Source organism: Seriola dumerili, unplaced genomic scaffold (genome assembly GCF_002260705.1).
Source record: "Seriola dumerili isolate Sdu_G_001 unplaced genomic scaffold, Sdu_1.0 BDQW01000068.1, whole genome shotgun sequence".
Lineage (NCBI taxonomy): Eukaryota > Metazoa > Chordata > Actinopteri > Carangiformes > Carangidae > Seriola > Seriola dumerili.
Window position 1 is genome coordinate 3,644,233 of NW_019174323.1, and position 13,772 is coordinate 3,658,004.

Below are 13,772 nucleotides of genomic sequence, written 5' to 3' on the forward strand. Positions count from 1 at the left end.
TGTATGTTACAGTAATTTAGGTGAAGACATGTAATTTTCCACCTCAGAATGAATGAATCATAATATCACAACAAAATGCAGCTATTGCTCCACTGCTGCTGACTACGGGGTGTCAGTATTTGCATACCAGAGTAAATGAGCCATACAGACAGACCTGTAATGAAATACTTTGCTAACTTTGCTGGTCATTTCTCCTTTTTTCCCCAATGGAGGGAAATAAAACTTTAAGCTAACATCGCCAGGAACTTGGCGCTTCATGAGGAAACAGACAAGCTCCACCACGTTAGTGTTTCACAGTCTCAATAAACCAGAACCAAAGAGGAAAATCCTCACTTTAAGCTGGAAAACTGTTATTTTCAACAGCTGGAAGAGTTAAAAGTCCCCTTACCTGCCCTTCGCGGTCACCTGTGGCGGAAGAAGCCATGTTGGAGAAGTGTGCCGTGCAGCTGCTCCGGTTCACAGGTAAGCCGGATCACAGGAGTTGAGGAGCTATGAGCCAAATCCTCGCACCAACTGTAAAGTTGTCGCTGTAAAAACGCAGGAGAGGAGGCGACATTTATTCACAGCTTCGCTCTCTTGACTGTCTGAAGGACTTGTGGCTTCAGGGCTCCCGAAGCAGCGGCTCGGGGAGAGCGGTGAAAGCGTCGGTTTGTCCCCGTGGAAACTCCAGGTGAAGGGGAGTAGTATCCAGCTGCAGCCCCGGAGCGACTCCCAATGAAACCAGCGAGCAAACCCAACACAAGGGGGCAGCATGGCTCCTCGGTCATCCTTCAGTATCACTTAGTGTATTTTGTATTTACTTGGAAAAACCAATTCCGGGATGAGTTCAGGTCATGACCGGATTAATTTGGCCCCGGGGCAAAGATGGTTTTGGGGCCCCTATTGAACCCCTGACATCCAGAAACAAACCAGTTTTTATATTTTGATAATTTATTTTTGGTCTTTGGGTTTTGGACCCTTGGTTTATAAAAAAAAAAAGAAACAATTTCAGTATTTCAATATGTTGTTTTTGACATTTCATACACTGAACAATGAATCAATTATTAAAGAAAACAAATGTCAGACGTATTGATGATGAAAATAGCCTAATCATTGGTTTATGCCTTACAGTATAATGAGATAATACAGCCCTGTGTGAGGTTTTTTGTGTTTTCATAACTTGACAGAAAAAAATAAAGACATTTGATGAAACATCAGGATAATATACACAAAAAGGGCCACAAGGTGAAGGATGGAGGATGGAACCACCATCATTTATATTCAGCGATGCAAATTTTCTGACACATTTGCAATTATTCAAATTGTATAGGCCAAAATATTATTATAATATATTAATATGAAGTAAATCTGCCTTTGGGGTCACTGGGCGTCCGGGCCCCAGGGTAGTTTCCCACTTATCCAGCCTTAGTTCAGTTGGACTGGATAAACTGTTGCATTCTGAAGAACAATTAACCGAAAACAGTCCAGCTGTTACCAGAAATCAGAAAAAAACACAAACTCTTTTGTCTCATTTTGGAGTTTAGTTTGTTGTGTTGAGTTTATGAGAATTTGTTTATATCTAGAGGAATTTCCATTAAATGCTCAATTTAAACAGTAGGAAAAAAACCTATTTATTGTTCATTTAATATTAGAAACTCTGGTCATCATATATGTTGAATTGTTTACTTGCCTGTCGACAAAACCTCAGTTTTACTCTTCACATCAAATTTGTATTTCATTTTATTTTTATCATAAGTTAGTTTTTCCAATTAATTTCAATTGCTGCTTAGCAGGGAACTTCAGATGTTAGATAAGCAAAATAAAGTGATGATAAACTATATATCATTACATGGTGTTTCATAGGGAAATAATTCACAATCCTGTAATTATGAGTCAAACTTCATCAAACCCTTTTGGTAATTTTTCCATTAATTCCTTCAAGTATTGACATGACGGTTCAATCATGTACCAATTGAAGCATCAGTTACTGCCAATGTTTGTATTGTAACACATGAGGGCAGTGTTGAGTCAGAAAAAGTTTTGCTGTAGTCGAACTGATTGGTTTCCCAGATTCAGACCATGTCCAGATATAATACTTCCAAAGATGTTCAGCTCAAAGTAAAGGCCTATTCCGGCCATGTGAATGCACGATGAGCAATGGATATTCATTTTCTGTAATTTTGGCTACACAGTAAAAATGATAAAGGAGCACTCCACTGGATTTCATATGAAGATTGGTTTACTTGTCACGAGGAGTACGACAGTGTAGGTTGTTTATGGTTAATGTGGAGGATGTAGAAGTGCACTGCATTATGCAGAGAAGTCTCATTTAGCTACATATTTATATATATATTTTACATAAATGGGATGGACAAAATAGAAACACCTCAGTAACACAAAACAGGACAAACTGCAGCCTCTAGAATGATCTCACAGTTGAACCAATGCGTCTCTGCAACAGTTTCAACAAAAGCTGAACATTACAACAGTCATGACGGTAAGGCTGCAGTATTAGCCTGCATTAGTTTCAGCTAGGTGTACCTCAAACTGGAAAGCGAGTGTATATGCTGTCTTCTCAGAAGTCTGAGAAAATAACTCAGAAGATGTCATGAGCGTCATCACAGATTAAGGTTCCTCAGATAAGAGTTTCTGACTCCTCATCACCATCCAAGTTGTAATTACGCCTGGGAAACCGATTTTCCTGAAAACTCCAACCTATCAGATTTGGCAGTTAATAATACAGAAGTGCCTGGAAACACCACAAATATGGACGCCTCATGTCAGCCAAAGTCGTTATTGGTCTTTAATGAAACACAAATTTAATTGATATGTTGATCCATTCTACGCATTAGTAAAAAAAGACCTGATGCACTCAGCTCCTAAACTGAGTGGAGCTTCGAGTCTTCAGCTGTAACTGTTGAAGGATGATTCACTCAGGTTGTAGCCAAGGAGTCTGTCCAGCTCACCCCCGAACTGCACTTCACAGCATGAAGACGAGTTTAACAGAACCTCATTGTCTCAGGTGACTCAGGCCTCGTGCCATGAAAGCCAAAACACACAGCGGATCGGTCTCTTTATGGACATTTAGGAAGGCTAGTGCACAATAGGTGAATTGATTCATGTTTTAATCAGACTCCAAAGACAAAAACAGGTAGGTTGGTGGCGTTTGTTCATTCCATTTATTGGACGTTAGCGTACAGTTTGTCGATCTGCGGCTGGAAGAGAGCTTTGAGCTCGGCCCTCTTGGCCTTGAGTGTGGGAGTTAACAGACCGTTCTCAATGGTGAACTGCTCTGGATGGAGGTACAAATCCTTCACCTGCAGAGGGAGGAGGAGGAGAAAAAAAAAAAAAAAAAAAAAAAAAAAAAAAAAAATAGATGACCAACATGAAACAAGACAAGAAAGTAGGCATAAAAAGTAGAGAAGGGGGATTTGTGGTTGTGAGGAAAGGGAATGAGTCAAAGGTTTGTCCTTTAAGGCAGAAAGTGCTCATTCTAACCACTAGAGGGGGAACTGAGGCAGGTTTTGGGAAATGTGTAGCAGAAGGAAATCTGGGCTCAAATGTTAATGACCTCCTAAAGTTTTAGTTTACTTCTTGTGTTAAGTGAGAATTTGTCCTAGCACAACTCTATGCAGAATAATTAGCATGATTCATTTCTTTAATTTGGAATTGCACAATTACCGATAACTGTGCAAGTCAGATTATCAGGAAAACTTGCAGACTACACAGTTGTTTCACTTGGGGAATTCACAAGGAGCTGTTACCTGCTCAAAGGACTTGAGCCCTGCTTCTTTACCCAGTTTGGTCATGTCTGAAAGGATGGCTTTCTTAATTTCCTGTAACAAAAAAAAAAAAAAAAAAAAAAAAAAAAAAAAAATCAGAAGCAGTCCAATAAGTCATTCTTTAGCTGAAAAACAATTCAACACTACTCTACTTTTTGAATATTCAATTAGATTTGCAGACATTGTTCCTTATGGGTTTTACAGCGAGTGTGCAAGACCAGTCCAACTGGCTTCTTTTAGTGTTAATGACTGGGTTTACTGCAGATATTCTTTCGCTGGAGTTTGAGTATAAAAGTAAGCCTGAGGAGACATTTATACAGTATTATAGTTTATAGTGACCCCAGATTATCTGTTAGAGTTATTAAGAGGAGAAAGGCCCCTCTACAAACATGTGTAAGAGCAGGAAAGAAAAACACATTACTGTGTTTTTGCAGAGTTCTTCAATGGAGCCTTGGCACCCCAGATTGTTGGCAAAACCCGGCAGGACCTCGGGATCGGGGACCACAATGGCAACCAGGCAAGACTACATACCAAAAAAAAAAAAAAAAAAAAAAAAAAAAAAAAAAGAAGCAGCTGTTATTACCAGAGGGACTGAGTGGTTGAGCTGTGTACGCACAGACTGAAGACACTGGGTTTGACATACCTGTAGGCTGTCTCCATGCACAAACACTTGGGCCACAGGTCCACTGCGTACATACACATTCTCAATCTTCTCTGGAGCGATGTACTCCCCCTGAGCCAGCTTGAAGATATTCTTCTTCCGGTCGATGATTTTCAGAACTCCAGTCTGGCACCAAACAGATTCCAGAAACTACTTCAGTCTTTGTATTTTTGCTGTATGAACATTAATGATTTCCACAGTTTTCTACCTTTTATGGCAAAATTAAGCACTTTTGACCATGAGCAAATCGTTTATTACCTCATTAAATGTTTAATATTGCGTTGCCATGTCTCACTAAACAAAAGCAAGATGGAAGTTTTACAGATTATTTCAGATCTGTTAAATTATAAAGTGTCAGGATCAATTTAAGAGTATACCTACTGACCTACTTGAACAGTTGAACACTTGGGTAAAGCACTTATTTTCTTTCTTGCCAAAAGATGAGAAGTTTATACCACTTATGTCTGTCAGTACCACTAAAGCTCACCAATTTGTTATATTGTTTAATCATAGCAAAATCCAAAATGTAAAAACAGGGCAAGATGTGGTTTTATGTGCCAGACAGAGCACCTCCCTCCCTCCATCCCCCACAGTAAAGACATTGCCTTCCAGGGAACTAGAAATTAATGATCCCAAAAGATAGATAAAATCATCTGTTCTGCAAAACTTAAAATTATAAAAACCCTTTGATTCTACTTGATAGCCATTTTCTTCAAACACTGAACTTCATACCCTCTGAATAAGTACAACCACAAGCCCTTCTGCTCCAGGTTTGTGGATGGCACCAGTCGCTTGACTCATTTATATGTAGTGGTGAAGGGGAAAAGAAGAATTGCACTGGCTTCTCTTACCGGAAGCCATTTTCCAATGTCCCCAGTGTGGAGCCAACCATCTTTATCCAAAGCCTCTTCTGTCTTCTCTGGGTCCTTCAAGTACCCTTTGAACACATTTCTACCCTTGATACAGACCTGGAAAAGTAAAAAAAAATAAAAATACAGAGCAAGATGAATAGGACCATTACTTTAAACCTTCTTAGCATTGTATATTCCTGCAGCTTTTAAAAACATTGGAATCTATAATTATGGATTTTCAAAAAAAAAAAAAAAAAGTTTTGATGTTTGAGAAACAGTCAAATGTGAACAGAGAATGACATGCACTTCTCATGGATATCATTAAATGTCCATAAAGCCAATTAGACACCACAGAGGAAGAGCCACTAATTATACCTCCAGAACTTGCCAGAGAATCACCACATTTTTAAGTTTTCTGGAAGTGGAAGTGCTAATAGCAAATTCAGCATAAGTTAATGCGATCTGTCCACTTGAGTAACCCGAACCCAACCTTTTGAAGTTGCATAAACTTACCTCCCCTTCACCATTTGAACCAAAGTAGTTCATTTCTTCAACATCCACCAACTTCACAATATTACAAGGCAGTGGCACGCCAACATGTCCTGTGGTTAAAAAAAAAAAAAAAAAAAGGCAATGAAGGCTTATGTTTGGTCACTCATGTGTACCATGAGTTATTTAAATACTGCACCAGTTTTCAGAGCATTTCTTTGAATACATTTAGCAAGGAGGGAACAAACAATGAATTGTCTGCATAATTTAATTAATAAAATGTAATTTCTATTTTAATGTCGAAGCACTTAAAAATGAGTCAGATTTGAGTTTAATATAAACAGTGGAGGTTGAACTCAGGTTGCCTCTGAACTACGTACCTGAAGTGGCGTCTCCCGGCATGGTGAAGGTGCAGCCGGCCGTGCACTCTGTCTGACCATATGCCTCAAAGATCTAAAGCGTACCAGTCAGATCAAAGTGGAGTGAGAGCAGTGCGACCAGGTTATCATGACAACATGAAGCAATCAGCACCAGCTGGTCACTGTTGTGCAACCCTCTACTCCCCAAACACCCACACGCCACACACACGCATTACTGTAGCAGTGTTTTGTTGGAGACGCTTCCGAGTTTACCTAAGTTCAGACATCATACGAACGATTTAGGAACTGGGTCAATTTTCTTGAAAACCTTCCAATTTGTTTGCAAATAGAAGCAGCAAAATTAGAGCCCAGAAAATACTGCCTTTTGTGTACTGAATTTAGCTTTAAGAGTTAAGGGAGTGTGCATGTTTAAGTGGGAAGAAGAATTCTTAAACTGACATCTTTTATTTAAAAAAAAAAAAAAAAAAAAAAAAAGAAAAAGTGATTCAAGGTCAAGTAAACATAACCTGCTAATGGAGGGGGGGGGGGAACAACAACAACAACAACAACAACAACAACACACTTCCATGTCAACAGATTGCCTATTTATTATAGTATTTATTACCTGGCAGCCCAGAGAAGCCCTGAGGAAGTTGAGCACAGAGGGAGATATGGGAGCTGCTCCAGTCACCATGACCCTCACACGTCCCCCCAAAGACTCCTACAGTCAAGGTTAAGCACTTTTACTCTCAGTGCATTTGTGTCGTTTGTGTCACATAATCTGCATTTGTTTGAACAGAAGTAGTACCTGAACTTTGTGGAAGATGAGCTTGTCCCACATGCTGTTGTTCCTGATGATGCCCTCCTTGACTTCGGCGTATTTCCTCTCCACAGCAAAGTTCAGAAGCCATTTCTTGAAAGGCGTCTTGGCTCCACTCTGGACCTAAATAAAAATAAATAAAAAATTTGAAATGAAAGAAACTGGAAATTTTGAGTTGATGTTTAAAGCAGAAAGACATGAGGCAGGGATGTTGTGTCTACTAACTTTGTCATAGACACGGTTGAGAAGCCGTGGAACGACTGGGAAAATGGTGGGCTGCAGGGTTTTCATGTCATCTGGCAGCAGTCTGATGTCACCCTGGAAGAATCCCACCTTAGCACCAGAACCGTACATCACTGTCTGCAAGATCAGACAAGTCATTAAAGAAACACATTAAGGGATGCTCTAAAGTCTCATTTACAGACAAGGATTGTAAACACGCTTTTATGATCTGATCAAGTTCTTACCTGGACAACTCTCTCAAACATGTGAGCTAAAGGCAGAAATGAAATGCTGACATCCTGGGTACTTGGAACAACTGACGTCTGTGGGACACACACAGTCTGTTAGCAAAGCTAGTATTGACAATAAGTTTCCACTTCAAAACATTTGAAATTAGCATGAGGATTCATACATATAACTGTACCAATTTTAAAATCATAGGTACCTCAAAGCTTTTGACAACACCTGCTGCATTAGACACCACATTCTCATGGGTCAGCATTGCTCCCTTGGGGTCTCCTGAGAATTAAATACAGAAAATATTTTGCCCTTTAAGACAGACAATTAATTCCAGGTAAAGCCTTTGGAACACAAGTGATGTAAATATAGCATTTAATAAGGCTACTACAACCATGCTAGCAGCAACGTCAGCGAGCTAACATGCATACAAGTTTCCCCAAATTAAACATCTTAGCTACTATTTGCTAACTGGCATAAACACTTGAGGGGGCCATGGATGTGTGCGTCAAATTTTAAAAATGGAAGTTCATCCGATATTTGTTGACATTTCACTCAAATAGCCACATGTCAACCTCGTGGTGGCATGAGAAGAAACGTCAGGGGATCACCAAAGTCATTAGAACTCATCCTCTGGGGACCATGAAATGTGTGTGTGTGCACAAATTTTCACGGCTATCCATCAAATAGTAGCTGGGATATTTCAGTCTGGACCATTTGACGAACACTGGCCTCCCCTCTCAAGCGTGACCAAAGTGAAACTCAACCATGGCTGCTCTTGCTTTTCATGATCACACAGCTCATTGTGTGCAGTCACATTTGGGATTCAAAACATCATGGAGGCACAGGGTTGTTTTTAGTGAAGTTCTTTTTCATCCTCTTTGATTTATAAAAAAAAAAAAAAAAAAAAAAAAGCAAACCCTGCAGATGAAATAAAATCCCCTTTTAAAAAAATAAAAATAAAAATAAAAAAAAAAAAAATCACCTGTTGTGCCACTGGTGAAGCAAACAATACTGAGGTCCTCTGGCTTTGGTGGCTGTTGGGGACATGAAAGCAGCACCATCAGAGCAGCATGCAGCTTGTTAAATCTCATTAAAACCAATTACATGGATATATCAGAAACTTACACTTGGCTTTTGAAGATTACTTTTCCCCAGAGCCTGGGGAACAAAAAACAAAACGTGTTTCCAATAATGTTTGTGCTTCTTCGAACAGCAACAGTTGCAAATACAGATCTAAAACAATTCTTCATTCTCCAGATGACGCCAGTGAGGAATGAGTCACCAGTTACCACTTGTTTGTGCTCAGCATGCCATTACCTCCACATCCTGCATGGACACGATGTCCACCCCACACTTGGTTCCTCTCTCGACCAACTCTGAGTTGAAAGGGTCCATGATGACGATAGTTTTGAGAACGGGACTCTGGCCTTTTTCCCGGTTCTGCAGCAGGGTTTCTGCTTTATTTTGGTTGTCACAAAGCACTGTGGAGATCTCCGCTGAGAGAAAGAAAGAAAGATTGAGTCATATCGCCAGTAAAATTTATATAGTGCAAATAAGTGGCAAGTTGACACCAGTGCCGTTATGAGGCAAGTATGTCAACACTGTTAAGATTCATAGAATAACAGGATTCATAAAAGCCAGACCAGCAGCATTATAACAGCAGATTTACAGTAACAGTCATGCTCTTTATGTTGTGATAAATTGTCCAGAAGTGATCAGATAAAAAAAGGAGAAGAAAAAAAAAAGCACAGATTGAAGGAGAGGGTGTAATAACTAAGTGAGAGGAGATTAGAGCACTCTCGATACAAATCCCTGTGGGGACCAGAGAGGTACTGGACTCCGACCCGGCTCTGTAATTAGCAGCATTAAGAGGGCAGAGAGAAGCTCCAATTACCTCGGTCGATAATGAACACGAGAGCCTCAGGACCCAGGGTGTCGTACAGGGGAACTGCTACCATGGAGTAGGTGTAACAAGCCAGTTCACCAATAATCCACTGCGAACGAAAACAAGAAGCTAAAAGGCATGTACTGCAGGTCAAACTGAAAGTGACCTCTTTACAAAAACGAACACCAAGACATCACTTACTTCTGGTCTGTTCTGGGCAAAGATGCCAATAAAAGTGTCCTGGTCTGGCTTCAGGCCTCTGTGAAGCAGCCCTGACCCCAGGTGCTCCGCCCTGTCAGACACCTTCATCAAGAGGAAGTGGAGTAAGAAGGTGAGTTGAAATTCACAGCGGGCCATGTTCTCCATGTTTACTAATGATGATGGATGTTTTACCTGTTTGTACTTCAGCCACTGGTACGGCCTTCCTGGTTTTCTGTAGCCCAAGCAGGGTCCATTACCTGCAAACAAGACATGGAGCCAACATCAAACTACATGCACTGTATTATTATCATCATCATAATAATAATAAAAAAAAAAAAGAGTTTAATCTAATAGATTAGATGTTTCAACTGACCATGAGCCCCTTTATGTGAAGAATATTTTTGGGAAATAGGTTTATTTACTTTCTTGCAGAGGGTTAAATAGAATAATTGATACCATACCTCTGCACATTAAATATGAGGCTACAACAAAGAGATGATTAGCTTAGCTTACCGTAAAGACTGGAAATATGAGGAAAAAGTTCTAGGGCTCACCATTTACCATCTTATTATATCGTTTGTACAGGAACCATGGTGTAAATTACAAATTCCCTTTGCCGAGGATAATCTGAAGTGCTCGCAGCAACCATCAAAAATGCTCTTCAGTACAAATGGTCAGTGAATGCATCACCATTCACAATGTTCAGCGCTCAGTCTCACCGTTTACAGTTCAGTACCATGTTCAGTCTGTTGCTGGTTCAAGCCGCTACGTTCAGTTCAGCCTATACAAGCACTACACATAAGGTTACTAGCTCTGCTGCAACAGTAATCACAGTATGTATGTTCCTGTGGCTTTCACAGGTTTTCATTAGCCTTTAAAAGAACAAGTAATGTGCTGTGCATCCACTGTTAAAAGCTAGTGACAATGATGGCTCAGCCTAGTCAGCTGAGTATAATGATTTGTTCTTAAATTTACTGAAGTTGTTTGTACTTGGAGACTATTTGCTTGGCCAGACTCACTGACTTCAGCATCCTAATGGAATTTACACAGTGGAGGGTGAAACTTCAAAAAGATAACAAATGTGTAGATGGCCACTGATTTAAATGGAATGGCTTACAAGTGATAAAGGAGAAGTTTCATAAACTGCTCTGAGTATCACAGAAACACTAATAGGCGGCTGGTAGCATGAAGGCCCACCTGTGAGAAGCCTCAGTAAGAGAAAGTCAAGAAAGTTGTCATCACCTGAAACTCTCAGCCCCCTCTGAAAAACCTCATAGATGGTCTTGGCGTCTTCGTAGCAGAACGACATCAGGTTGTTGTTGCCTTCAAGCAAAGCAGTCTTTCTTGCTCCATCCTGAGGACGTCAAGCAGAAGCACTTCACTGGTGAACTGTTAAACATGCTTAACTTCATACAGTGACGTGAACCTCCATAGAAATGCTCATCAATAATTCCTGTCTGCTATACAACCCATTATTCCAGGGATAAAGCTGTGAAATGACATGTCACTATTCGCCATTTCCACTTCACAACAGAATATCAGCATGCCCAGTCACAGACACATTCATGAATGCACGAAAAACCTGACAGTTCGGCACTCTATACCTTGATCCCCAGAGTTTGGTGTTTGAGGTCAGTCGGGCTGCGGAGCGGACTGGGTCGTGTGTTGAGGTAAAACAGGGTGGCGGCTGCCAGTGCAAACAGCGAGATGATGGCCGGGGTCGGGAGAGGGGAGAACAGCAACTGGATAAGGAATTCCATGGTGCCAAGTCTGCTGGGATGCAGAGAGAGGCTGATGAATAAAGTCAATTTCAGTCTAAAAACTTTTCCATATTGAAGATATATAGTCCTATTATGCAATGCTCGGCTCCTTGACACAGCTCTTAAATGTTTCCTCCGCAATCACTTGAGGTCAAAGTCAATATAACTTGAGCAACAGTTTCTTTCTAATCACTCAAGATAGAGTCCAACCCATGAAAGCTTACAACATTACAGTCCAGCCTTAACTTGACATTTGAGTATTTACATACATTGGCAATGAGTGAAACTACTGTTAAACCAATTCTGCATGAGATAAAGATAATAAGATAATACATGAAGACATTATAAATGATTTTACCCCCCCTCCACCCCCCATCTTAATAAACATAAAATAAAGTTCTTAACCTTTGAGACATATGGGATCATGTGTCATAGTTGTGAACTACAAAAGATCAAGGTCAACTATTTTATAACATCATATCAAGCATGTTTTATGGCATTTGCGTGGCCATTGACAGCATTTAAAAATAACATGCTAATTAAATATGCATGAAACTGGTGGCAAAAGTCACAATAAAAACACTATACCAACCAATAGTTTTAATTTCAGTGCAGAATAATCAGTTTTTTGGCTGCCATACAACACTCATCTGATAAATCCATTATGAGTTGGTAAGAATGGACCCTGCTGACAGAATAGGTCGGTTAAAGTGAGCGTTGCATTACGTTACCTTGGCTCTCCTACCTGCTGTTGGTCCTCTCAGGTGTTCCTCTCAGCTGCTAGTTGACAGGCAGGTGTGTGGTGGAGTGTGTGTGCACAGCAGAGCCTCTTCTGCTGCTCTGAAGGGCGACACACACAGATTGAAAACTAAAAAGAAAAAAAAAAAAAAAAAAAAAAAGTCTGACAGTTAAAATGAACCTTTGAACCTTGACCACCATTACCTCCACTGATTTAAAAAAAAAAAAAAAAAAAAAAAAAAAAAAAAAAAAAAAAAACGAAAAAACAAAAAAAACAAACACGAGCACAGTATGTGTCATTATATTATAGGTGTATATTATGCATTTTACAAAAGCTTTGACCAATAAATGACTTTGATTTCAGTCCAGATAAACTTAACACTTTATCTGAGGCAATGTCTGAGAAGACCAAGATGCTGCAGCTGCTGAAAAGTCATCACTCTTATCTACCCTTTATCATGGCATGTAAATAACATGTGGAGTGTCACAACAAATTACATTAGTTTAGACAAACGGTAGAGAGGTTATTTACAGTTTTAGTGAGTTTAACCTCTGTACAGTTTCACAAAGACATCCAGTAACACAAAATCTCAGAGCCCTGCAGACCTGTGATGCTGTGGCTTCTTAAAGTGACAGGACTCCATATTTTTGCCAACTCCGTGAGGACGAGGACAGTTTCTTAGGACAAGTGAAAACTACTGACGATGTCCCCTCACTGCTGTGTAACTCAGTTGCCAGTTCATTAATAGGTAGATGTCACTAAAATGAATGCAGTCTAATGCAACAACAGCCCAGGACATTCTAAGTGGTCCAACCTGATATAGAAAATCACTAGTTTGAAGAACTTTGGAAGGAATATAAATCCTTCACCAAGTTTGTGTTTAGGCTTCAAACAGCTGGTACAACACAATCCTGCTGTGTTCAGGTTTATTGTATTGTTAACAATCTTTTGCTGACTTTTCTAAGTGAAATGTCCTTATAACTGTTGGACTCTTCCACAACACAATCATTCTGCTGAAGTGAAAGGAGCCGTGTTTTTTTTTTTTTAAACTTCACTTCAGGAGAAGCCTCAAGTTACCCAGAACTGATAGCAAATTAGTCCTGATTAGGACAGTCAAGAACTAGACAGCGTTGTGCAACAGATGAATTCAGACATCTGAAGGCTGACTATTATTGTAGTTTGAATTAAGACAAAGTCTATCTTTGATAAACTGGCCCCAGATCTGCGCGCTCACTCTCAAAAGACAACACCTTAACACCGTTACCAATGTTAGCCTGATTGAAAAACAAAACTTTAAATATATTTACTTGTTTGTGTGAGAAACGTGTCATCAGATTCAGTACAGCCTCTCTGTCTGTGTTATTTGAAGCTGAACACCAGACTGAGAGAAACCAGCTGAATGACACCTAAGCACAGTGATTACAGAGACAAAGCAAAACATTTGCAGCAACAAAACCACTCAGTATCGATTTGAATGCTGCATTTTCTCTGCTTTTGAATTCAACTTTTGTATTTGCAAGAGAGAAACCGTCTGTGGTATGTGTGTCTTCCCAACACTTATATAATTTCTTGAAAAATGAATCATCCCTAATTAATCATGTGTTTGAAAAGTTGTTAGATGAGTTTCTTTTTCAACTTTAAGTGAAGGACAGATACATAGATTACATTTGGACAAACACTTATCCTCTCTAAGCTTCATATATTCACTCAACAGAGCACAAACACAAAGCTGAACTCCCAACATGTTTTCTTGTGTGAAGGCTTTGATTCTGCAGGACAGTGAG

The 13,772-nt window shown here is 39.8% G+C and overlaps 1 protein-coding gene across 2 annotated transcripts; it reads right to left on the reverse strand.

The window, feature by feature from the left end:
- Positions 1-3,141: 3,141 nt before the first annotated feature.
- acsl5 (acyl-CoA synthetase long chain family member 5) lies at positions 3,142-12,049 on the reverse strand. 2 transcript variants are annotated; one of them, XM_022742674.1, is made up of 21 exons: positions 11,981-12,049; positions 11,094-11,259; positions 10,732-10,843; positions 9,682-9,746; positions 9,490-9,591; positions 9,298-9,397; positions 8,721-8,899; positions 8,529-8,561; positions 8,386-8,437; positions 7,609-7,682; positions 7,409-7,486; positions 7,167-7,301; positions 6,930-7,064; positions 6,747-6,842; positions 6,143-6,215; positions 5,787-5,875; positions 5,274-5,390; positions 4,405-4,548; positions 4,183-4,284; positions 3,744-3,815; positions 3,142-3,296 (listed from the first exon to the last, which is right to left on the reverse strand). In XM_022742674.1, the coding sequence occupies exons 2-21, from the start codon at positions 11,247-11,249 to the stop codon at positions 3,159-3,161; spliced, it is 2,052 nt and encodes a 683-aa protein (XP_022598395.1). In that variant the 5' UTR covers positions 11,250-11,259; positions 11,981-12,049; the 3' UTR covers positions 3,142-3,158. The 2 variants fall into 2 exon arrangements, with proteins under 2 accessions (XP_022598395.1, XP_022598396.1); XM_022742675.1 differs by having other exon boundaries at positions 11,995-12,045.
- Between the last annotated feature and the right edge of the window lie 1,723 nt (positions 12,050-13,772).